This window comes from Nomascus leucogenys, chromosome 16 (genome assembly GCF_006542625.1).
Source record: "Nomascus leucogenys isolate Asia chromosome 16, Asia_NLE_v1, whole genome shotgun sequence".
In the NCBI taxonomy this organism is placed as follows: Eukaryota; Metazoa; Chordata; class Mammalia; order Primates; family Hylobatidae; genus Nomascus; species Nomascus leucogenys.
This window is the reverse complement of record NC_044396.1, coordinates 4,541,627-4,565,898: the sequence shown is the minus strand read 5'-3', so window position 1 is coordinate 4,565,898 and position 24,272 is coordinate 4,541,627. Positions and strand designations below refer to the sequence as shown.

Here is a 24,272-nt window from a genome sequence, read left to right as displayed (position 1 = left end):
AAAATATTGCATTAAATACAATCGCTCATGTAATTACTGTGCTTAATCTACAGCATACTTTAATTAACACTGCACAGAATTCTGATTTAATCAATTAGATTTGATCTAGTGCAACTTAGCTGTAAATACTTTTTATGATGCAGCAGCCCAAAATAATTATTGAGACCTAGGGTAATATACAACTCTAAAACTAACACATTGCCTATGTTGAAAAGAGCGCATCATAATTTGCACTATAATTTTATTATTTACAAAAGTAAACTATAAAGAGTAGATCATTCCATTTCCAATAATAGCCTATTAAAAAAATCTCATTGGGAGTGTTAGAACTTAAAAAATATGTTTTATTTTTTAAAGAGTAAACTCAAGCAAGAGTCACTGCTTTCTGACTGTGTAAATAGTCTTATTAACATCAATATCTCATGATGTTTCTCAATGTTATAGGTTAAATTTTATCTCCCCCTTCCCCACAAAGAGATACATTGAAGTTTTAACTTCCAGTACCTCTGAATGCAGGGTCATTGCAGATGTAGTTAGGAATGAGGTCATACTGGAATAAGGTGGGACCATGATCCAATATGACTGTTGTCTTTCTAAGGCGAATGTGAAGGCAGAAACACACAAAGAGAAGGACATATAAGTCCAAGACAGAGATTAGTGTTTTGTAGCTGCAAGCCAAGGAACGCTAAAGACTTCTGGTAACCAACCAGAAGCTAGGAAGAGGCAAGGGAGGGGTTCTCCTACAGGTTTCACAGCAAACACGGCCCCACTGACATCTTGATTTTGGATCACAGGTATAATTGTGATTGGGATCACTTTGTCTGGCCTAAAATATGATATTTTGTCTAGAAGTTTTAGTTATTTCCAGCAGTCCAGATACCTGTCTTGTCATTGCCTTATAAATGGAAGTCTATGATTTTTAAATATATTTCTAAGCCTCAATTTCCTCATTTGAAAAATGAGGACAGTTTATACCTCATAGTATTGTAGTATTGTGGGGAATAATTGAGATGATTAGTGTAAAGCTCTTAATTCTGTGCCTGTAGTTCAATTAATGTTTACTTATTTTTTAAAAAAATGGCATTATCAGAGTCTAAACATACGTTGCTCTATCTTGCTGTATTTTTATTCATATATGGCACACCTAATACCAGGAAATGAAGATGTGAATAATCTAAGGTTCTAATAAATTTTATGTTATATATATATGAGACGGAGTATCGCTCTGTTGTGCGATCTCAGCTCACTGCAACCTCCGCCTCCTGGGTTCAAGCGATTCTCCTGCCTCAGTTTCCTGAGTAGCTGGGACTACAGGCGTGCGCCACCACGGCCAGCTAATTTTTGTATTTTCAGTAGAGACGGGGTTTCACCATGTTGGCCAGGATGGTCTTGATCTCTTGACCTCGTCATCCTCCCGCCTCGGCCCAAATTGCTGGAATTACAGGTGTGAGCCACTGCGCCCAGCCTATGTTTATTATATTAAGAAACATAGTTGGTTTTTTCCATTTCATAATTTTCCATTTCCAATGAGAACCAAGTAATTAAACATCATTATTAGCCTAGATCTTAACTGAGAACATGAGATTTATTGAAGGGAAATCCTCAATTAATACGAACATTTCTTGAGAAACGGGAAATTTGAAAACATTCCCTCCCACCATAATCAAATAAGACTCTAAAAGGATAGAAAATGGATGCTTTTTCTTATAACAAACTAGGCTATGCCCTGTTTTTTACTGTTTTCTATTGCCACAAAGTCAAATTGCGTGGGGTCTTTTTAAAGTCCATAGACATGTTCACTCTAAGCAGCTGCCCTTCTCTTTGAAAACAATTTCTATCCAGGGCCAAGTAGGCCTTGCTCAGAATCCTATGGCAGTTGACCTGAGCCTTGGGCTGTCTCAGGGACATTTCTTTAGCAGGTGCATTGTGATATTTTTCACAGCCAGCATAGTTTCTGTACAGGTGGGTTTGATGAGCATCTCTGGGAGTAAAAATCCAAAATATCCAGTGTCACGTAGTTCGAAAGCAAATGCATAAGGTATTCCATTTTTGTAGGCCCAGTCCATTGAGCTACCAGAGCTCACATCTAAAAGTTAAAACAAAAAAAAGATTAGCCTCACTAAAGAGTCAGTATAATTTTCTAAATGTATATACTGTAAAGTATCCGCTTATTAAGCTTTACTGAATCCTTCCAATTAAATGCTGTTTCAATAAGAATGATTTAACAGGAGTTCCTTGGCATCTGGTGCATGGAACTTATAAATCATCCCTTCAACCATCTTTAAGGATCCAGTTTATGTGTGAATGCCTTACCGGCACGAAGACCTCAAAATTTCTCAACCTCAATTCCAAAAACGTTTATGTTCATCCCCACTTTATTCACCTAAAAACAACCTATACTGGGAACTCTTTTTGTTTTTAATTATCACTCAGTTCTTCTCCACTTCAGTGTCTAGAATATCGAAATTGTGTTCCCAGAAATGTTTTTTTTTTGTTGTTGTTTTTTTTTTGAGACGGAGTCTCCCTCTGCCACCCAGGCTGGAGTGCAGTGTCACAATCTTGGCTCACTGCAACCTCCGCCTCCTGGGTTCAAGTGATTCTCCTGCCTCAGCCTCCTGAGTAGCTGGGATTACAGGCCCGTGCCACCATGCCTAGCTAATTTTTGTATTTGTACTAGAGACAGGGTTTTACCATGTTGGCCACGATGGTCTTGAACTCCTGGGCTCAACTGATCCTCTCGCCTTGGCCTCCCAAAGTGCTGGGATTACAGGCGTGAGCCACTGTGCCTGGCCCCAGAAAACCTCCTTATTTCTTCCACCTCCGTGTTTCCACTCGGGCTTAACCTATTCTGTGCTTTTACTTAGATTGGTATTTTCCACATTCCTCCGTTTTCTTGTAGTTTCATTTGATTCTCTAGTTGGCCGTGGTCAATTATTTTGTTTTTTTCTTTTTTTTTTTTTTTTCACCAGTTGTCAGACGATCCTTTATTTAAATATTTTCCTTTGTGCTTAACTGGCTGGGCATTCCACAGCACCACTGTTGATGTCATCTATGATGTCCTGAGGGTGGCGGCCATCAACATTACAGCCCACAGCCTGGGCAGTCCCCAAGATCTCTTTAATGGTTCCAGAGAGTTCTCTGGCTAAGGATCAGTGCCGCATCTGTCAAGCAATGTTGACGATCTCATCAAAAGTGATATTCCCACTGTGTTTAATGTTTTTCTGTTTCTTTCTGTCTCTTGGTGGTTCCTTGAGGGCTTTGATGATCAGGGCAGAGGCAGAAGGCACCACCTCAATCTGGGCCTGTCTGTTCTGAATGGTCAGTTTCACTGTAATCCTCAGGCCCTTCCAGTCACCTGTTGCCTTGGCAATGTCATCACCAACCTTTTTTGGAGACAGACCCAGGGGGCCGATCTTGGGGGCCAGGGCAGAAGTGGCACCGACTTCACCTCTGGTGCACCTCAGGTATACGACTTTGATCTCGTTGGGGTCGAACTTCGGCGGCATGATGGAGGCGGCTGGTGTCGGATGAACCCAGATTCGGGACGACCGAAGAAAGTTGCACCTTGGCCTCCTCCGAGCCGAAAGCCGAGAGTCATGGTCAATTATTTCACTGAATTTCTCTCCAGACCCTCAACATGCCTCATTCCTGTCCTTTTCCTGCTTTTGTTTGGCTCATCCTCAATCCCTGGCCCAGTTTCTCTGCTTCCACTGTGCCTCTAGGGAGCTAGAGAAAGTCTTTGCTGAGTAGAGGTACTATAAAGTCACACTACCTCATTACTGAAGTCTTTTTCTGCCCCCATGCTGCTGTAGGTTCCTTTTCTAGTTCTCTACTTACTGAAACTTTCCCATTCTCTTCTCATCTTCACTTTACACTGTCCCCACTACTCTATATCAGGGGTCCCCAACCCCCAGGCCACAGACTGGTACTGGTATGATCTATAAGTTCCATGCACTGGTACTGGTCCGAGGCCTGTTAGGACTTGGGCTGCACAGTGGGAGGTGAGTGGTGGGTGAGCCAGTGAAGCTTCATCTGTATTTACAGCCACTCGCTATCGCTTGCATTACTACCTGAGCTCTGCCTCCTGTCAGATCAGTGGCAGCATTAGATTCTCATAGGAACATGAACCCTATCGTGAACTGCACGTATGAGGGATCTAGGTTGTGCATTCCTTATAAGAATCTTATGCCTGATGATCTGTCACTGTCTCCCATCACCCCTAGATGGGACTGTCTAGTTGCAGGAAAACAAGCTCAGGGCTCCCGATGATTCTACATTATGGTGAATTATTTCATTATATATTACAATGTAATAATAATGGAAATAAAGTGCGCAACGAATGTAATGCATTTGAATCATCCTAAAATCATCCTTCCCCCCACCCCACCCCTGTCTGTGGAATAATTGTCTTCCATGAAACCAGTCCTTGGTGCCAAAAAGGTTGGGGGCCACTGCTGTAGATGATTGCCCCATTGCCTCCTCTACTGACATTAGAGCCCTCTGACCTTCCCCCTTTGAGCTCAGAGGAAGAAATGCTCCCTGTCTTTTACATGCGTCACCACTTGATACTGTTGGTTATTGTCGTCTCTGGTAGTAAAAGGCCCTTCTCCATGACTTTGTGTTATTAATTATGCATCTGCATTGGCCAAAGTACTCAAGGACCCCTTTCCTATAGCACTTCCTTCACATTATCCTACCATATGCCCTTCGTTACCCTCTTCTTTTTCCTTTCTTTTGCTTTAGAACCCGAGGGAGAACCTATATATACTGTGTCCACATCCTCAACCACTTTCAATCTGGCTATTGCCTCTACCCGTGTATTAAACCTTCTTTTTGAAGATTACCAATGGCTGCAGGCCTAGCCTCTTTTTCTTTTCTTTTTTTTTTTTTTGTTGTTTTCGCCTCAGATTCCACTTTTAATGTCTCCACAGCCTTTAACACAGCTGACAAGCCCTCTGGCTACTCTCTCCTTCTGGCTCCTGTGACCTCACGCTCTCTAGCTTTTCAGCACAGAGTTGAAAGCAGGGAACTAGAGGTAGCCTGCAGCCTGGGCTGTATCTGATCCTACCACGTAGTGGGTAACTTCTCTGTGCCTCAGTCTCCCTTTTTGAAAAAGAGACTGATAATACAGTACCTGCATAGCATAGGGTTGTTGGGAAAATTAGATAAAGTAATAAATCACTTGAAAGTACTCAAGATATATTAACTTATTATTTTGCCTCTTTATACCCCCAAGTGCATATGTAGTTTTTGGTCTAACAGGCTTTTAATAATCATTCATTAAATGAATAAATGTTTCATGGAAAAATCTTTGTATACATTTTTCCTGAAATTTATATAATCCAGCTTGAGATAATCCTATTATTATTATTACTATTAAATTTTCAAAGCATGGTCATTTACTCAAAAAATAACACTTTTATGCTATTTTTCCTAGGACAAGTTAGGATGGAATTATTATTGTTATTTTTTCTTGAGATGGTGTCTCCCTCTGTCACCCAGGCTGGAGTGCAGTGGTGTGATCTCAACTCACTGCAACCTCTGTCCCCCTGGTTCAAGAGATTCTCCTGCCTCAGTCAACTGAGTAGCTGGGATTACAGGCGCATGCCGCCATGCCCAGCTAATTTTTTGTATTTTTAGTAGAGACGGGGGTTCACCATGTTGGCCAGGCTGGTCTCGAACTCCTGCTCAGGTGATCCACCCACCTCGGCCTTCCAAAGTGCTAGGATTATAGGCGTGAGCCACCGTGCCAGGCCAGAGATGGAATAATTATGTAAAGATGACAATTAAAATGACTCTGCTGTTTCTCAGATTCCCTTTGCTTCAGTTAAGGACAGAAAATAGGCTGTGGCTTCAGTGTCCCTTTGGTTAGGGTACACTGGAACTACAAATAGTAGTCATAGTAGCCAAGTTGGAGACAACCTGTGCCAACAGTTACATCACAGTGATGTGACAGCCTCATTTCTTCTTCTTTTTCTTTTTCTTTTGAAACAGAGTCTCGCTCTGTCACCCAGGCTGGAGTGCAATGGCACCATCTCGGCTCACTGCAATCTCTGCTCCTGGGGTTCAAGAGATTCTCCTGCTTCAGCCTCCTGATTAGCTGCGATTACAGGCACCCCCTACCTCTGCCTCCCTGGTTCAAGCGATTCTCCTGCCTCAGCCAACTGAGTAGCTGGGATTACGGGTGCATGCCGCCATGCCCGGCTAATTTTTGTCTTTTTAGTAGATAAGGGGTTTTGCCATGTTGGCCCAGCTGGTCTAGAACTCCCGACCTCAGATGATCCACCCGCTTTGGCCTCGCAAAGTGCTAGGATTACAGACGTGAGCCACTGCACCCGGCCAACAGCCCCATTTCTATGGTAATAGATTGTTCTCAGTAAATGTAATACTCTGACTGTGCCGCTATACGAAGTTGAAAAGGTAAAGGGTTAGTAAGGTTAAAAAAAATTAATGTTTAAAAATTGTTTATATATATTATGTTGGCATTAATTGGTAATATGATTTTTTAAATACAGCTTTTTTTTTCCCTTTCAAGGTGGCCACTGAAAAACAGTTCTAAAAAGGTCAACATGAGACCAATGATCATGGACTTTGGAAAAACAAACAAAACTATTGATACTCCTGACATTCTCATTATTAGAATAAACTTATTTGTCAATGTTAATTGACAAACCAAGTGTTTGTTCTGAAGGCTGAAGAAAGTGAGTGGTAAAACATTAGGAATACAATGATAGGTAGATTAAAGAAGTCAAGGAGAACTTTGCTACCTTAATCAGAAGCATAATCAGATGTCACTACCTACACATATACATACAACATGTGTTTGTTTACCTTCCTTTGCACACACAGACATTCATACATATATGATTTCTCAGTAGATTTTCCAAGTCATATAGTGAATAAATTTTAGAGTTTAAAAGGCCCTGAATCCAATTCTTGTTACAGTTGTGGAAACTGAGGCCCAGGATTAATAAATATCTTGGCCTGGTTGACAGACCTGGCAGAATTAGGACTAGAATGCACATATTATGATTCTTTGTCTAAGTTCTTGCCATATACCCACTTGGAAGGACATGCCATCCCCAAATAAGCCAGATTGATATGTTAATTGTTGAAAACATTGGAGATTGTAGTTTCAGAAAGGGTGAGCTGACTTGTTTCTTCCTGCATGCGGCAAACAGTAAAGATTCCTTGAGGAGGGGTATTCTCACTATAAGAAGGGTGAGAAAAGAGCCCTTTATCACCACAGACTTGGAATTCAAGGCTGTAATGGACCTAACAACAAAGTAACCCTTATCTTCCATTGGTTTTACATACCCCCTATTTATTTCCTAGTGACTCCCCTAGAAAATTTACTGCCCTTAGCCAGATTTCTTTTGTCCTGTTATTTATTGTCAAATTTATTGTTCCTTGTCCAAAAAGTATAAAATCATCTTGCTTTGGCCACTTCTTTGGACTTCACTCTGTTATGAAGATCCTCTACACATAGAATTAATAAAATTTGTATGCTTTTCTCATGTTTAACCTGCCTGGTGTCAATTTGGTTTCTAGATCCAGCTGAAGAACCTGCTTGGAGTGAAAGATGGGAGGTGGGGGGGGGGGTGGGGGCGTTGGATGTGATCTCTGGCTCCGCTATACATTTTTCTTCATGTAAAAAAAGAAATACTTTTAAGTCATCTTTTAAGGCATAATTCAATGGAAGGTGCTACATAAAAAACAGCATTTCATAACAAGAACGGTGGCAGAAAGGAGTAAAAGGGAAGCAGTTGTAGGGCTGAAACATTTACTTCATTATCTTTCCAAGGCCCGTTTCCACCCTTGTAGTAGTTAGAATTGCTTAAGGAGCCCATTTTGGTATGTTCTACTGTCATAAGCTCTCAAATGAGCTTGTAGTCGTTACTGCACACTTAGCATATTCTCTGCTTTGAATTTGTTTAAATGGGTACAGTGATTTCTGTCAAGCTGTGTAAAACTAATCAGATATAAACTCCTTCTATTTTCCTCAGCTAATTTGATAGTCAAAATTTTCACTTTAGGGAGAACACACTTTCTCCCTTCTAAAAGGAAGTCATGATACAGGATCTTGGTTCAAGAGAGAGGATTCTGACACAATGTACGCAGGAAACTTACACAATGTTGTGGAGGCTGGTCCATGTCTGTATCTTACCCCGTATACTGACTGAAGTGCATTCACAGCTTTATAAGCTGCAGATTCCTATGAGGGAAAATGGAGAAATTTTATATATTGTTGCATTGAAACTTTTAGATACACTGCTATGTTGTTTGAGCCTCATCGATCATCAACAGATGCCTTCATTGGTTAAGATCTATATTCATTAATAATATTATGTTACTCTTATGTCACACGCTACATTTTGCAACATGTTTTAGAACACATCATTTCATTGATCTCACAACAAACCAGTGATCAATAATATTTTCATTTTATAGATGAGAGAAGGAAGGCTCAGCAAGGTTAAATGGGTACGCAGAGTGGTTGAGCTAAGTACTCATATTTTCTGAGGCTGACTTAGTGTTCTGTTCCTTGACTTTAGCTCAAGGACAACAATTTCTTTCTTTTTTTTTTGGGCAGAGTCTCGCTCTGTTGCTCAGGCTGGAGTGCAGTGGCGCAATTTCAGCTCACTGCAACCTCCGCCTCCTGGGTTCAAGCGATTCTCCTGCCTTAGCCTCCTGAGTAGCTGGGACTACAAGTGCGTGCCACCACGCCTGGCTAACTTTTTGTATTCTTGGTATACATGGGGTTTCACCGTGTTAGCCAGGATGGTGTCGATCTCCTGGCCTTGTGATCGGTCCGCCTTGGCCTCCCAAAGTGCTGATATTACACACATGAGTCACCGCACCCGGCCAGGGATACCTATTTCTATAAGTTACAAAATACTTGGCCGGGCAGGGACCATGTGAGTCTCAGTCACAGCTCACAACCAGTACTTAGCAATGTGCCTGTACACAACAGATGCTTGATCAATATTTCTTACATGAATGTTGAATAAGCATAAATCTGAAAGTATTAAGATAATCACATTGATTCTTAAGTATATATTTCACTGGGTATGTACAAGGTATTTAGAACACATCTGAATCAATTAAGAAACCCTTTAATTCAGTAAGAATGACTTCTCTTAATGCTATGTGCTTATCCTCACTGGGAATGGAAACAACTTCAGAATGCTCATGACTTCTAAGGTTACATATGCCTCCCACAGATCTTAGACAGGTACTGCTAAGAGGCAGAAAGTCTAAGGTGGAACTTTTCCTAAGAATGGCAAAAATTAGGAAAAATATTCAACACAATAGAAATACTAAAAGATGGATATTCTAACATGAACTAGAGTGATACTCACTATCCTTTAAATATGGCATAAAAACACTGGTTTCAACAAGGAGTTAGAGAAGTATTATATGACAAATGAGAGGAAAAGAAGTATGTTGAAACCAGAATACAACTCTCCCATTTCAACTTGCTTATGAATAATTTAATACTTAAATTGAAGCACACCGGACAACATGGTGGTGTGTGCTGGACTGAGTTTCAGGTTGCTGTCCTCATTCAGCTCAGAAATGCATGAGGCAGTATTTGCAGCAAATGCCACCATTTGTGGATATTCAGGGACCAGGCTCCAGAAGCTGGCAGACTGTTTACTATTGATCTCACTGATGATGACATTCTTCTCATGGGAGCCAACAGAAAAGGAATATAAACACCATAATTAAATACCTTTATGGAGATTGTTCTAAGATTTTAACATCTTCTCCAACGGTCTCAGCAATATTCCATGGCAAGGGCAGATATTTCTACATTTAGAAGATTATTGCATTCTGCTAGTGAGGGAAATTTGTTTCTCATTATTTAGGCTGACTAAACTCAAGGGCAAAAAAATCTAAGAAAAAAAAGATAATCACTTTGCCTATTTACACAAAGGAGATGCACAGTTTTAGCCTTTTGAGCTCACTGCACCTCTGCCACTTGGGTACTGGTGCATGTTGACTAGGGTTTAGATGTGATCTCTCCACAAAAATAAAAACTTCATCATTTTTTCCAAGAATTATTTTCCGGGGGGCCACAGCTAGACACCTATTTGAAAGGACTGATTTAAGTGATCCCTCTTTTCTCTACTGTATCCTGTTTCCAATTGTCAAAAAGTACCTAGGCATCAGTTATTGGTCTTCAGCTAAGTAAATTGTATATATATATATGTGTGTGTGTGTGTGTGTGTGTGTATATATGTATACATGTGTATATATGTGTATGTGTATATATGTGTATGTGTGTGTGTGTGTGTGTGTATATATATATATATATTTTTTTTTTTTTTTTTTTTAGACAGAGTGTTGCTCTTGTTGCCCAGGCTGGAGTGCAATGGCGTGATCCTGGCTTACTGCAACCTCTGCCTACCAGGTTCAAGCAATTCTCCTGCCTCAGCCTCCCAAGTAGCTGGGATTACAGGCACCCACGACCAGGCCTGGCTACTTTTTCATTTTTAGTAGAGATGGGGTTTCACCATGTTGGCCAGGCTGGTCTCAAACTCCTGACCTCAGGTGATCTGATCTGCCTGCCTTGGCCTCCCAAAATGGTATCTATTTTTATTTAAATATTTCCATATTTAAAGCAACTTACTGACTTAAAAAACGTTGCCAGAAATACCAAATCTTACATATTGATGGAATGTTTTTAAACAATTTTAATCAAATTTAATGGTTTCTGCTTAACATTCAGGGATTGTCTAGTTCCTGAGAATTATAATCATGATTTTAGTGACCAAGCTTATGATTCACACTCTCCAGGATTTCTCAACAATGGCATTGGTGACATCTCAGGCTGAATAATTCTTTGCTGTGGGTTCTGTCTTGTGCATTGTAGGGTGTTTAGCACCATACTTGGCCCATACCTGCTAGATGCCAGTAGCATCCCCCCACCCTGTTGTGCCAATCAAAAATGTCTCTAGACATTGCCAGATGTCCACGGGGAGGCAAATTCATCCTTTTTTTTTTTTCCTTTGAGACAGCGTCTCACTCTGTCACCCAGGCCGGAGTGCAGTAGCATAAACTTAGCTTACTGTAACCTCTGCCTCCTGGACTCAAGCAATCCTCTCACCTCTGCCTCCTGAGTTGCTGGGACTACAGGTATGCACCACTATGCCTGGCTAGTTTTTAAAAATATTTTGTAGAGATGAGGTCTCACTATGTTACCTAAGCTGGTCTTGAACTCCTGGGCCCAAGCAATCCTCCAGCCTGGGCCTCCCAAAGTGCTGGGATTATAGGCACTAATAATCCATTTTATGCCACATGTTCCAATCCAAGACAAAGGAAAATAGGCTTAAATTAAGGTGGGAAGATAAAATATGAAGAACATTCTCATATGATAATTTTTTTTTTTTTTTTTTTCAGATGGAGTCTCACTCTGTTGCCCAGGCTGGAATGCAGTGGTGCCATCTTGGCTCACTGCAAACCTCCACCTCCCAGGTTCAAGTGATTCTCCTGCCTCAGCCTCTCAAGTAGCTGGGACTACAGGTGTCCACTGCCACGCCCGGCTAATTTTTGTATTTTTTATTTTAGAGATGGGGTTAAACCATGCTGCCCAGGCTGCTCTCGAACTCCTGTCAGCTTGGCCTCCCAAAGTGCTGGGATTACAGGTGTCAGCCACTGTGCCCAGCCCTCATACAATAATTTTTATATATCATATAGTCCACATCATCTGTTGTGTGAATATAAATAGACACAGTGCCCACGTAAAAAAACTCTGAACATTTGCCTATAGGAATACTGTGATACAAATTGTTAGGGTGTCGGGCCAACAAAAACAACAGCTATAGCAGCAGCAGCAACAAAAATAAAGTATATTTGACCTGCACAGCAGCTAAAGAATAGCAGTATAGAATATAATTATCAATTTTACAATAGTTCTAAAGAGGGAGAATTTGCTTAGAATTCTTGGAATGCCAAGAACAAAATTCTCTTTTTGGACAGAATAAAAGTCTTCCTCAGGCCCTCCACAAGTCTTAGACATCTAGATCAGAATTTCCTAAAACCCCAAGCAATTGGTGCAGGATTTGGAGTTCAAGGTGTAGGGAGAAAGGGAATGATTCTCTTTAATAAAATTTTAAATTCAAGTATAACATTGTGGTATAATAAAAAATAAATATTTGGTCCTTGTCCTGGTTCTTGGCACACAGTTTCTAAAACCTCCTGGAATCTCCAGAGTGCTAAGGTGTCTTTTGGATGGTAATGAGATGACTTGGGGCTGGAGGCCCCTAAGTAGCTTCAGGATGCACGGTGCTGCCAGAAAGACCAAACTTTGTGATTAGAGAGTTGGAACTTTTAGCTTCATCCTTCACCCTCTGAGGAGGAGAGAGAGGCCAGAGATTTAGTCCAAACACCAATGCCTAATGATTTAATCAATTAGACCTGTGTAATGAAATCGTCATGAATACCCCTAAACAGCAGGGTTTGGAGAGCGTTTGGGTTAATGAGCACTGGATGTGCTGGGTGGTTGATGCACCCAGAGAAGGCATGGAAGCCCTGCGCCCCTTCCCCCATACATTGCCTTACGCATCTCTTCCATTTGGTGGTTCCTGAGTTGTGTGATTGATTGATTGATTGATAAGACAGGGTCTCACTCTGTCTTCCTGGCTGCAGGGCAGTGGCATGAACATGACTCACTGCAGCCCTGACCTCATGAGCTCAAGTGATCCTCCTGTTCCAGCCTCCTGAGTAGCTGGGATCACAGGTGTGTGCCACCACCACGCCTGGCTAATTTTTAATTTTTTTGTAGAGATGGGGGTCTCACCATGTTGTGCAGGCTGGTCTCAAATGTCTGGGCTCAAATGATCCACCTGTCTGGGCCTCCCAGAGTACTTGGATTATAGGAGCGAGCCACTGTATCCAGCCAACTGTGTATCTTAAATAAACAGGAGATAGTATGCAAAGCTCTTTCCTGAGCTCTGTGAGTCATTCTAGTGAATTATCAAACCAGAGATGGGCTGGCAGGAACCTGAGACTCTGCAGCCAAGTCAGCCAGGAATGTGGTTAACTTGGGAACCCCCTACTTGCTACTGGTGTCTGAAGTGAGGGCAGTCGTGTGGGACTGAGTCCTTAAACCTGTGGAGTCTGATGCTAACTCTGGGTAGTCAGTGACCAAATGGAATTAAATTGTTGGACACCCAAGTGGTGTTGGAGAAGTGGTACTGGAAAAAGACATCACACATTTGGTGTCAAGGGGCCAAAAAAGCCCTAAAATACACACGTAGAATAGTATACCGTTTTTGAGTTGATTGCTCAACAAATGATGACAAATTTAATACATTCATGTAACCACCATCCAGGTCAAGGAATAGAACTTCAGCAGCAACCCAATTTCCTCCCAATCACTGCACCCCCTCCTTTTCCCCAAGGGTAAGTGCCACCTGACTTCTAGCACTGTATATTAGTTTTTCTTGGTTTTTGAACTTTATAGGCTTTTAGATGCTATAGGCTCTGAAATGACTCACTTCATGATGAATGATGCCCTATAGTGAATAGCTTGTTGGGTTTCTGATCTAAGGAGAGAAAGAAACTCTGCTTTTTCATTTTTAAGTAATCTTGTGCCTGAACGTCTGTTCATTCTTAGTACTAACTTGTCAGATACATACCCAAAGACTTAGTAGCATTAAGCAAATAGCACTTATAAATTAAAACCTGCTTTTAATTAATGAGAATCAATCTATAATTTATGAACAATTGTTTACTCAATAAAATTAATTACAGCCTTGCATATATGACCAAAGCTATGATACTAATCAAATCCACCCTGACCTTTTCTGTGTAACCTGTGCTAAGAATGTAAATAGGTTTGAAACGATTGTATTTGAGAAGCAGCACTATGGTCAAAAGCAACAGCTATGGAACTAGACTTCGGGCTGAATCCTGGCTATGAGACTTAGTAGTTGTGTGTTCTCCATCTAATTACTTAATCTCTCAGCTTCTAGCTTCTTTATCTGTAAAGTGGGGATAATAAAAGCTGCCTCATATGATTGCTATTGAAGAATAAATGAATTAATACATGTAAAATACTTATTAGGATAAACACAAACATGTGTTTGCCATTATCATTAGTACTTAGAACCATCTTAGTTTCAGAAAAGCAGCATGAAGCCTGATGCACATGCACAGGGTCAAATACTTACCACACAGCTAAAATTGGGAATTGTTGCATATTTGTAAGAATAGGGATACAGCAACATCTGAGCATAGGCATGAAAGGAGAGATAAGCCCTAATGTGCTTTCTGTGTTTTCGAAGGAAGTTAGCTACAGCCTTCACTTCTGGCTCAGATTCTGGAAAAGGGCCACAGTATGTATCATCACAAGGGTGCATAGAAGCTCCTTCATCTGCAAGTCAGAAAAGAAAATGGGGTAAGGAAGTGGGCAGGGAAGAAACAAGAAACACAAATCAGCACTGTTAAGTTGTGATTTTTCTTTTATTTCTCCAAACATATGGTATTATTAAGCAATTCATCTAACTTCTCATTTATGGAAATCAGTACAAAAGTTCCAAGGTGATTGAAGTTCCCATGCACAATAGGAGGGCCTGAATAGAAACCAGGTACTGATTTTTCAACTGAACCTGCACAAACTACTCTAAAGAAATTGCTCTATCAGCTATCACTTCTAGCTGCACCTAGCAGCTAGAACAATGGTACAGCAAGTGTTCAACAAGCATTTGTTGAATAAGTTAATGCCAGATAGAAAGAAAAGGCTAGACATATGTAAAGGCATCTGAGAAGATACAAATATTGGTATAGCAAGAACATAAAGGCAGGCCAGAAATAATTTCACCAATTTCTATTATACTTTTAGAACAGTGCTATCCAAACTAGTTTTGTAAAACCAGGAGGCTTTTCTAGTTATCTTGGGGATCGGTTAGAGTTTAGTTATGAAATCTTCAAAACAAAATTTTAATAACTTTTGAATTAAAAATCAAACTATATAGGGTATATTTAAGAGGTCTAAGGAAGGAAGGAAGGAAGGAAAATAAGAATCACCATAACAATCACAAAGTATCATGGTTCTAAGAAAATGTGGAAATAATTAGATTTTCCATAGTTACTTGCCATATGAGGCCAGTAATGTCTCTTCCCTAACTCTAGAAAATGATAATTCTCTCCATAAACTAGTAGAAAATATTTGGTGGTTCTGTGATGTAGCCTAATTCTACTGAACATGAAAAGACAGCCCAGTCAAATTGGGCTAAATCTTGAGGACCGTAAGTGTAGTTTATGCTGTAGGGAAGTCAAGAGTCGAGTGGGGGAGCTTACAGCAATTGGGGTTTCCCTTCTTTGAATCTCATCCTGGAGATGCCTCAGAAGCAAGTGGGCTATAGATGGAACTCAGAATGTAATATAAAAACTACAGCTGGGCTGGGCGTGGTGTCTTATGCTTGTAATCCCAGCACTTTGGGAGGACGAGGCAGGCGGATCACGAGGTCAGGAGATTGAGACCATCCTGGCTAACACGGTGAAACCCCGTCTCTACTAAAAATACAAAAAATTAGCCGGGCGCGGTGGCGGGTGCCTGTAGTCCCAGCTACTCCGGAGGCTGAGGCAGGAGAATGGTGTGAACCCGGGAGTCGGAGCTTGTAGTGAGTGGAGCTTGCGCCACTGCACTCCAGCATGGGCGACAGAGCGAGACTCTGTCTCAAAACAAAACAAAACAAAACAAAACGAAAAAACTATAGCTGATACTCTGGAAGGAATGGAAGAAATAAAGAGAGATATGTGGAATACAGACCTAAAGCACTGAAAAGGCAGGATCACAAACTAACAACAGCAGGGAGCAGAACTGATGAGCCAGAGAAAACAAGAATTTACCATAATCCTCATCAATATTCTCAAGGGCATGTAGGAGGGCACTGGAAACAAACAGGGACAAGGAGTTATAAAAAAGGACCAGCCAGATATAGTAGAAACAAACAATTTAATTCAGGATTGAATGAGTACAGTTGATGAATGAGTTAATAAAATGGAGAGTGGTTTGAAACATTCCTAGAAGGCATTGGGAAGAGTAAAGAATAGGAAAAATGACAGAAAAATGAAAGGGCATGAAAAATAAAATGAATATCAATATGTGATTAATGAGAGCCCTAGAAGGAAAGAAAAAAATAAAGTTAAATATTTGAAGAGCTGCTAATTAAAATTTCTCTACAATTTTTTTTTTTGGGGGGGGAGGTGGTGATGGAGTCTCGCTCTGTCACTCAGGCTGGAGTGCAGTGGTGCAATCTCAGCTCACTGCAACCTCTGCCTCCTTGGGTTCAAGTGATTCTCCTGCTTCAGCCTCCCAAGTACCTGAGATTACAGGCACCCTGCCACACCTGGCTAGTTTTTGTGTTTTTAGTAGAGACGGGGTTTCACCATGTTGGCCAGGCTTCTCTTGAACTCCTGACCTCAAGTGATCCGCCCAACTTGGCCTCCAAAAGTGCTGGGATTACAGGCATGAGCCACTATGCCCGGCTAAAAATGTCTCCACAATTAAGGGAAGATTGAATAGACTTATTGTGCACCAAACAAAAGAGATAAAGAGGAAAATATCAACACTTTGACAAATTATAGTGAAATTTAAGAAAAGAAAACAATTCTAGAGAGAAAAAGCAGGTCATTTAGAAAGGAACAAGAATTCCATTCACATTTGACTTTTCAACAGCAACATTAGAGTAATATATCCAATATTTTTATTAAAAAGGAATTTTGAATCTAGGCTTCTATATCTAGCTGAATTCTCATTGCAATGTGAGTGAAATAACGATGTTCTCTAGCATCCAAAAGGCCTCAAAAGAATATACCATACACTGACATACTTTGCAAACATCCCTGAAGAAAGTATTCCAACAAAATAATGAGTAACTCCAGAGAGCCTACTCTACATATCTCATATCTACAGAGAGATATGAGAATTGCAGGTTAGTAAGCAACTTAGCAACATCTGCTATCTAAATAAGCAATATCCAAAGGTGGGGGCAAAGTATAATGATGTAGGTACCAAATTCTGGGAGACAACAAATTGATGGAAAAATAAAGAGGGAGGTGGGCAGGGAAGGCAAAAGCATGCTAAATTGTTGGTCTATTTTCAAAAGGAGATATAGATATTGATTAAATTTAGAAATTGATGGAAAAAAAAAAAAACCTAAGTATGGGTCTTAAGTTAGGAATAACCACCAGAATAAGAAAAATAGAACACAAACTTCACAACTAACGGAAGTAACTTTGAACCATTTAATAGAAAGTAGTAAAGAAGGAAAAAAGAAAAAAGAAGAAACAGGGCCATCTTCAATGGCTTACACCTGTAATCCCAGCACTTTGGGAAGCCGAGGATGGAGGATTGCTTGAGGCCAGGAGTTTGAGACCAGCCTGGCCAACATAGTGAGGTCCCATCTCTACAAAAATTTTTAAAAATTAGCCAGGTATGGTGGCACACACCTGTAGTCCTAACTACTTGAAAGGCAGAGGCAGGATCGCCTGACCCTGGGAGTTTGAGATTACAGTGCGTTGTGATGGTGCCATTGCACTCTAGTCTGGGTGACAGAGCAATACCTTCTTTCTTAAAAGAGGCTGGGCATGGTGGCTCATGCCTGTAATCCCAGCACTTTGGGAGCCAAGGCGGGTGGATCACTTGAGGTAAGGAGTTTGAGACCTGCCTGGCCAACATGGTGAAACCCTGTTTCTACTAAAAATACAAAAAAATTAGCCAGGTGTGGTGGTGCATGCCTTTAATCCCAGCTACTTGGGAGGCTGAGGCAGGAGAATCACTTGAACCCAGGAGGCAGAGGTTGAAGTGAGCTGAGATCATGCTATTGCACTCCAGCCTGGGCGATAAGAGGAAGACTCTGTCTCAAAAAAAAAAAAAAAAAAAGAAAGAAAGAAAGAAAAGAAACACTGGAAAACAGAGAACAGGAATATAGGAATTAAGATGGCAGAAATAAGTCTTAAAGTAACAGTGATTATGAAGAATGCTAATAGGTGAAACTAATTGATCAAATGACTGATTTTATTTAATTTACTTATTTTTTATCTCCAATCCTGTGGAAAATGATTTAAAAAATTATGTTTAATAGAGATGAGGTCTTGCTATGTTGCCCAGGCTGATGTTGAATTCCTGAGCTCAAGCAATCCTTCCACCTTGGATTCCCAAAATATTAAGATTATGGGCATAAGCCATAGTGCCTGGCCTGATGTTTTCATATAGAAAAATAAAGAAGATCCATAGAAAAAAATGTGTGTAAGTAGATATTCCAGATGTTTACTTTTAGTATTGTGGCAGCCTTGATATTTGTATTAGTTTCCTAAGGCTGCCATAACACATTACTACAAACTAAGCCACTTAAAATAACAGAAATTTATTCTGTTACAGTTCTTGAGGCTAAAAGTCTGAAATCAAGGTGTCAGCAGGGCCATCCACCTTCTGAATGCTCTAGGGAAGAATCCTTCCTTGCCTTTTCCTAGCTTTGGGTGGTTCTTGGCAATCCTTGGCATTTCTTGGTTTGTGGATGCATTCCAGCCATGTATCACTTAAAGAAAGACATATGTTCTGAGGCCAGGTATGGTGACTCACGCCTGTAATCCCAACACTTTGGGAGGCTGAGGTGGGCGGATCACTTGAGGTCAGGAGTTTGAGACCAGCCTGGCCAACGTGGTAAAACTCTGTCTCTACTAAAAATACAAAAATTGGCAGGGCGTGGTGACACACACCTGTAATCCCAGCTACTCAGGAGGCTGAGGTGTGAGAATCGCTTGAACCCAGGGCGTGGAGTTTGAAGTGAGCCAAGATCGTGCCACCGTACTCCAGCCTGGGTGGCAGAGAAAGGCCTTATCTCAAAAAATAAAAATAAAAAATAATATGTTCTGAGAAATACATCATTAGACAATTTCATCAGTGAGCAAACATCATAGAATGTACTTATGCAAATGTAGATGGTGTAGCCCATTGCTCTAGGCTATAAACCTATACAGTATATCATTCTACTAAATACTATAGGCAATTATAACAAGATGATAAATATTTGTGTATCTAAACATGGAAAAGGTAGAGTAAAAATACAGTATTATAATCTTACGGGACCTCTGACATATACACAATCACCGTTGACTAAAACATTGTCATGCGGTGCATGGCTATACTCCAGTCTCTTCTTGTATGTTCACATGGCTTTCTTCCCTGTGTGTTTCTCTCTGTGTCCTCTCTTCTTATTATAAGAACAACTCACTGAATTTAACTATGCGCTATGTTATGCATTGGGGATCAAATACGAAGAAGCCACAGACTCCGAGTTGAGGAACATAAAGATTATGCTGGAAGACATAAAGGTAACAGAAGAAATCAATATAATGTGGTAAATGCTATGATATATTTAGAAGACAGGGCAAAGAGGCAATCATCCTGTGTGAGTGTTCAGGAAAATCTTCTTAGAGGAGATAATGTTCCCTGGAAGAGACAAATCTAGAGGGATAGATATGAGTTAGAAGATAATTTCAGATAGTAAGAACAATATCAACAAAAGTATAAAGGCAAGAGACATTTGGTGGTAAGGTTCAACATAAAACATGAGTCAGAGAATTTTGGTGGATGCGCCTAGAGTGGTAATTAGGAACTAGTTCATGGAACATCTTATTTATTATGCAAAGGAGCTTGTAGTGTTCTCTAGGCAGTGAAGAACCTCTGTGGTGCCCATAAAATACACTACTGAGACCTCTTGCTACAGTGAGCATAGTTGACTGACAGCTCCACTTGCTACCCTCTGGATCCATCACTGCATTCTCATCAAGCCCACATTTCCCCACAGTTGCTCCTCGCCAATGACTGATCATAGAAGAGGCACTAGTGCAGGCCCATTCTTGCCAGATGCAGGTATCCTTTACAAGGCATCTTTGGCTTGATACATCCCCATAGGCCTGCCAAAGCCTTTCTTAGAGCTGCACGTTAGTCTGAGACTCTTCCAGCCCCATCCTTCGTTTCCCTCTCTTTTCATAGGTTTCTGACCTGCATCATGGCAAAAAAGCTGTCCTAGCCTATTCTTTTTTTTTTTTTTTTTCAGACAGAGTCTTGTTCTGTCACCCAGGCTGGAGTGTGGTGGCATGATCTTGGCTCACTGCAACCTCCATCTCCTGTGTTCAACTGATTCTCCTGCCTCAGCCTCCCAAGTAGCTAAGATTAGGTGTATACCACCATACCCAGCTAATTTTGTATTTTTAGTAGAGATGGGGTTTCACCATGCTGGCCAGGCTGGTCTCCAACTCCTGACATCAAGTGATCCACCCGCCTCAGCTTCCCAAAGTTCTGGGATTACAGGCATGAGCCACTGCTCCCGGGCCCTGTCCTAGCCTATTCTTGCTTCCTCTTCTTTATTCTTCAAAGGTGTTTCCTTCAAATACATCTCTTGTCATCTAATCCTGAGTTGATGCCTGCTTCCTGGAGGTCTTGAGCTACCATAACTGTGAAATTTTTTTTTAATTACCACTTTATTGAGATATAATTTACATATGATTTTAAAGTGGATAATTCAGTAGTTTTTAGTATATTTACCGAGCTGTGCAACCATCACCATTATCTAATTTTATAACATTCATTTCCAAAAAGAAACTCCATACTTTTTAGCAGTCAATTCACATTTCTCTTCCCCTCAGTCTCTTAACCATGAAGGATTTTAACACATGGTCACATTTTTATTTCAGACTGATCTTGTAAAAGTTTATAGGATAGATTTGTAAGAGGCAAGTCTATAATCAGGGAGACCAAATCAAGACACAATTACAACAATCTGGGCCAGAGATAGTGACAGCTGGAGTTAGGGCAGCGGTATTAGGAACAATACCAAGGGGGTGCATCAAAGAAATATTTGGAAGATTAACTAACTGGACTTGGTGACTGGTTGAATATGTAGGGCAATGAGGCGGGGTTTGATAACATCTTACCTCTTTGGCTTGGCCAACTTAGACATCAGTTTTTTTTTTTTTTTTTTTTTTTTTTGAGACGGAGTCTCGCTCTGTCACCCAGGCTGGAGTGCAGTGGCGCTCGGCTCACTGCAAGCTCTGCCTCCCAGGTTCACGCCATTCTCCTGCCTCAGCCTCCTGAGTAGCTGGGATTACAGGCCCCTGCCACCACACCTGGCTTTTTGTATTTTTTAGTAGACACGGGGTTTCACCGTGTTAGCCAGGCTGGTCTCGATCTCCCGACCTCGTGATCTGCCCGCCTCGGCCTCCCAAAGTGCTGGGATTACAGGCGCGAGCCACCGCGCCCGGCCGACGGTAGTTGTTTTGAATGAAACATTGAATAGATGAGAAGGGATGTGGACATATAGGGAGAAAAGGAAGATGTCTATTTCATTTTGGACATGTTAAGTTTGGCTGCCAATAGAGATTGCTAATGGGGTACTAAAGATAAATATGAAGCTCAAAGGAAATACTAGGCTAGAGAAAAAGATTTGGGGGTCATTATCATTTTGTGAAAGTAAAATCAGCTGAGTGCAGTGGCTCATGCCTGTAATCCCAGCACTGTGGGAGGCCGAGGTGGGTGGATCACTTGAGATCAGGAGTTGGAGATCAGTCTGACCAACATGGTAAAACCCTGTCTCTAGTAAAAATACAAAAATTAGCTGGGTGTTGTGGCAGGTGCCTGCAATCCCAGCTACTCAGGATGCTGAGGCAGGAGAATCACTTGAATCCAGGAGGCGGAGGTTGCAGTGAGCCACCGCACCCCACTCTGGGCAGCAGAGCGAGACTCTGTCTCAAAAAAAAAAAAAGTAAAATCACTCAAAATGAATAAGAAGCTTCAAACTGTGGGGAATACCAGTATTTAAAAGAGGCAAGGAGTATGGGAGTATAACAGGACTCTGTCATTGACACTAGGAAGGAATTGTCAGGAAAGTAGGAGGACCACAAGATGCTGATGTCAAGGAATCCAGGGACTTGATGTTTCAAGGAGAGTGTGGTTAGCCTGTAAAATGCAGAAAAGGATTTCATTTAATTTTGTAGTAACAAAGTAACTGGGGACTTTTGCTTTAGAAAAATTAGTGGAGTGGTAGGGGCAAAAGCCAGATGTTATACGCGCTTAGAGGAATGAATGGGAAGAAAGGAGAAAGAGATAGTAAGTATAGACTATCTTTTTTAGGGAAGCTTTTTCTACAAGGGAAGAAAATATATAAAATGATGGCTAGAGGTAACCTTGGGGATAAGAGGCAGATTTAAGATTTTTTTAGGGAGGACAAGCATATCTAAAGAAAGAATAGGGGAAAAGTACAGATGAAAAAAGAAAAAGAGAGATTTGATAGGAGAAAGTTCTAGAAAAGACGTGAATGGGTGGAATCAGCAACCAGGTGGAGTGACAGGCCTTGAATAGTAGATGGGACTTCTGATTTCCTGTTTTCTTCAAATGTCTTTGATTCCTCATCCCATCAGTAAGAAACTTTTTGCATATCCCTGATATATATTTTTAGTTTATATATGTGTCTTGTTTGTAGGCTAATATTATATAAAACATACCAAAATAATATTTAGAATGTTTAGAGATGAATTAAACTATAATTAAAATAATTTTTAAATTAATGTGTAGAAAGGCATTAATTCTCTTAAAATAAGGATGAGAAAGATAGATGAAATCTAACTTAAATACCTTAGCAGTGTCTACATGTTGTTTTTCTTCAATGAATTTATGATATAAATGATGACATAAAAGAATGTGAGAACAGAAAGTTTTTGGTTGATCTCCTAACTGGCATTTGTATGCAAAAGTATGTGTATTGCAATCTGTTGTCTCTCTGGACATTCAAAACACCTTTTTATTTCTCTAAAAATAAACATCGGAGAGTGAATTCAAAAAATACATGGAAAAATGATTATAATTAAATATTTAATGGAAAAAAGAGCATGCAATTGTATAAATGAGATGGTTAAAAACAAAGAAAACAAATAAAATGAAGTAAAGATTAATAGTCATTTGTGGCCGGGGGCGGTGGCTCACGCCTGTAATCCCAGCACTTTGGGAGGCCGAGGCGGGCAGATCACGAGTTCAGGAGATCAAGACCATCCTGGCTAACACCGTGAAACCCTGTCTCTACTAAAAAAAATACAAAAAATTAGCTGGGCATGGTGACAGGCGCCTGTAGTCCCAGCTACTCTGGAGGCTGAGGCAGGAGAATGGCGTGAACCCGGGAGGCGGAGCTTCCAGTGAGTAGAGCTGCGCCACTGCACTCCAGCCTGGGAGACAGAGCGAGACACCGTCCCCCCCAAAAAAAAAAAAAAAAAAGTCATTTGCTAGGCTGTCAAAATGGTATTATTTATTTCTTTTTCTTTTTTTTTTTTTTATAGAGATAGTCTCGATATGTCGTCCAGGCTGGTCTTCGGCCTTCCAAAGTACTGGGGTTACAGGTATGAGTCATCATGCCTAGCCTAATTATTTTTTTCAATGTTTTATTTCTGTCATATTATCCCAATTTTAAATAAAAAAAATTAGAAAAGAAAAAGAGATCTGAAATATATTTTTTAAAAATTTAAAAGTTTTTTAAAGGAAAATAAGTAAAAACAGAAAAGCAGCAGAAATCTTTGGTTTTATTTTATGTTGACAGCAACTGGTCCCTGTGGAAACTGACCTGACAGTTGCAGTTGAATCCTCTAGTAAGCAGTATTGGGAAGTCATGGTTATTGTGACGTGTTTTCATTGTTATATTATCACTTTCAATGTTTTTCATTTATAGCTTTTAAATTTCTCATAAATGGAATCACAATGCTAGTTTAAAAATTGTCATCTTTTAAAAGATTTCTTTTTCACTTGCATCTCCCACTGTCAACTTATCCTGGAATGACCCATGTTAAAAACTGAGTGTAGTTAACATAATTTACAAATACACACACTGGTGTGCACATATGTACTCACACACCATGCATATATGTATCTGGATATAGCTAGATAGGTACAAATTACACATTCATATATATATATATAGAAAAGAGCTATTTTTACTCACAAAACAAGATCATAATCATACAATTTTTTTGCCTCTTGCTTTTTTCTTCAATGATATTTTGTGGAACTCCTTCCATTCAGATTTGAATTCATTCTTTTAAATTCATTCTATTGTAACATAATTTAGTCTCCTGCCTGTCTACTGTTGGGAATTATGCTTATTTCTCTCTCTTTACCATGATGAAACAATACCACAATAAAGAAAGTGGAGACATGACTACTGACCCGAAAGAAACAATAATGCAATAAGCATCAAAGTATATGTATCCTTACA

General features: G+C 40.3%; 1 protein-coding gene and 1 pseudogene across 2 annotated transcripts in view; both read right to left on the bottom strand.

The window, feature by feature from the left end:
* Positions 1-1,567: 1,567 nt before the first annotated feature.
* The window catches only part of CPA6 (carboxypeptidase A6), a 331,342-nt gene continuing 308,637 nt past the window's right edge, over positions 1,568-24,272 (bottom strand). Inside the window, exons 9-11 of the mRNA XM_003274805.4 lie at positions 14,181-14,383; positions 8,131-8,215; positions 1,568-2,086 (exon numbers count right to left, since the gene is read on the bottom strand). Coding sequence (XP_003274853.2) covers positions 1,899-2,086; positions 8,131-8,215; positions 14,181-14,383 — 476 coding nt within the window. The 3' untranslated portion in view covers positions 1,568-1,898. The remainder of the gene's footprint in view (positions 2,087-8,130; positions 8,216-14,180; positions 14,384-24,272) is intronic.
* On the bottom strand, positions 2,994-3,588 carry LOC100591915 (annotated as a pseudogene). Its single transcript, XR_004026220.1, has one exon. The product of XR_004026220.1 is annotated as a 60S ribosomal protein L12 pseudogene (transcript).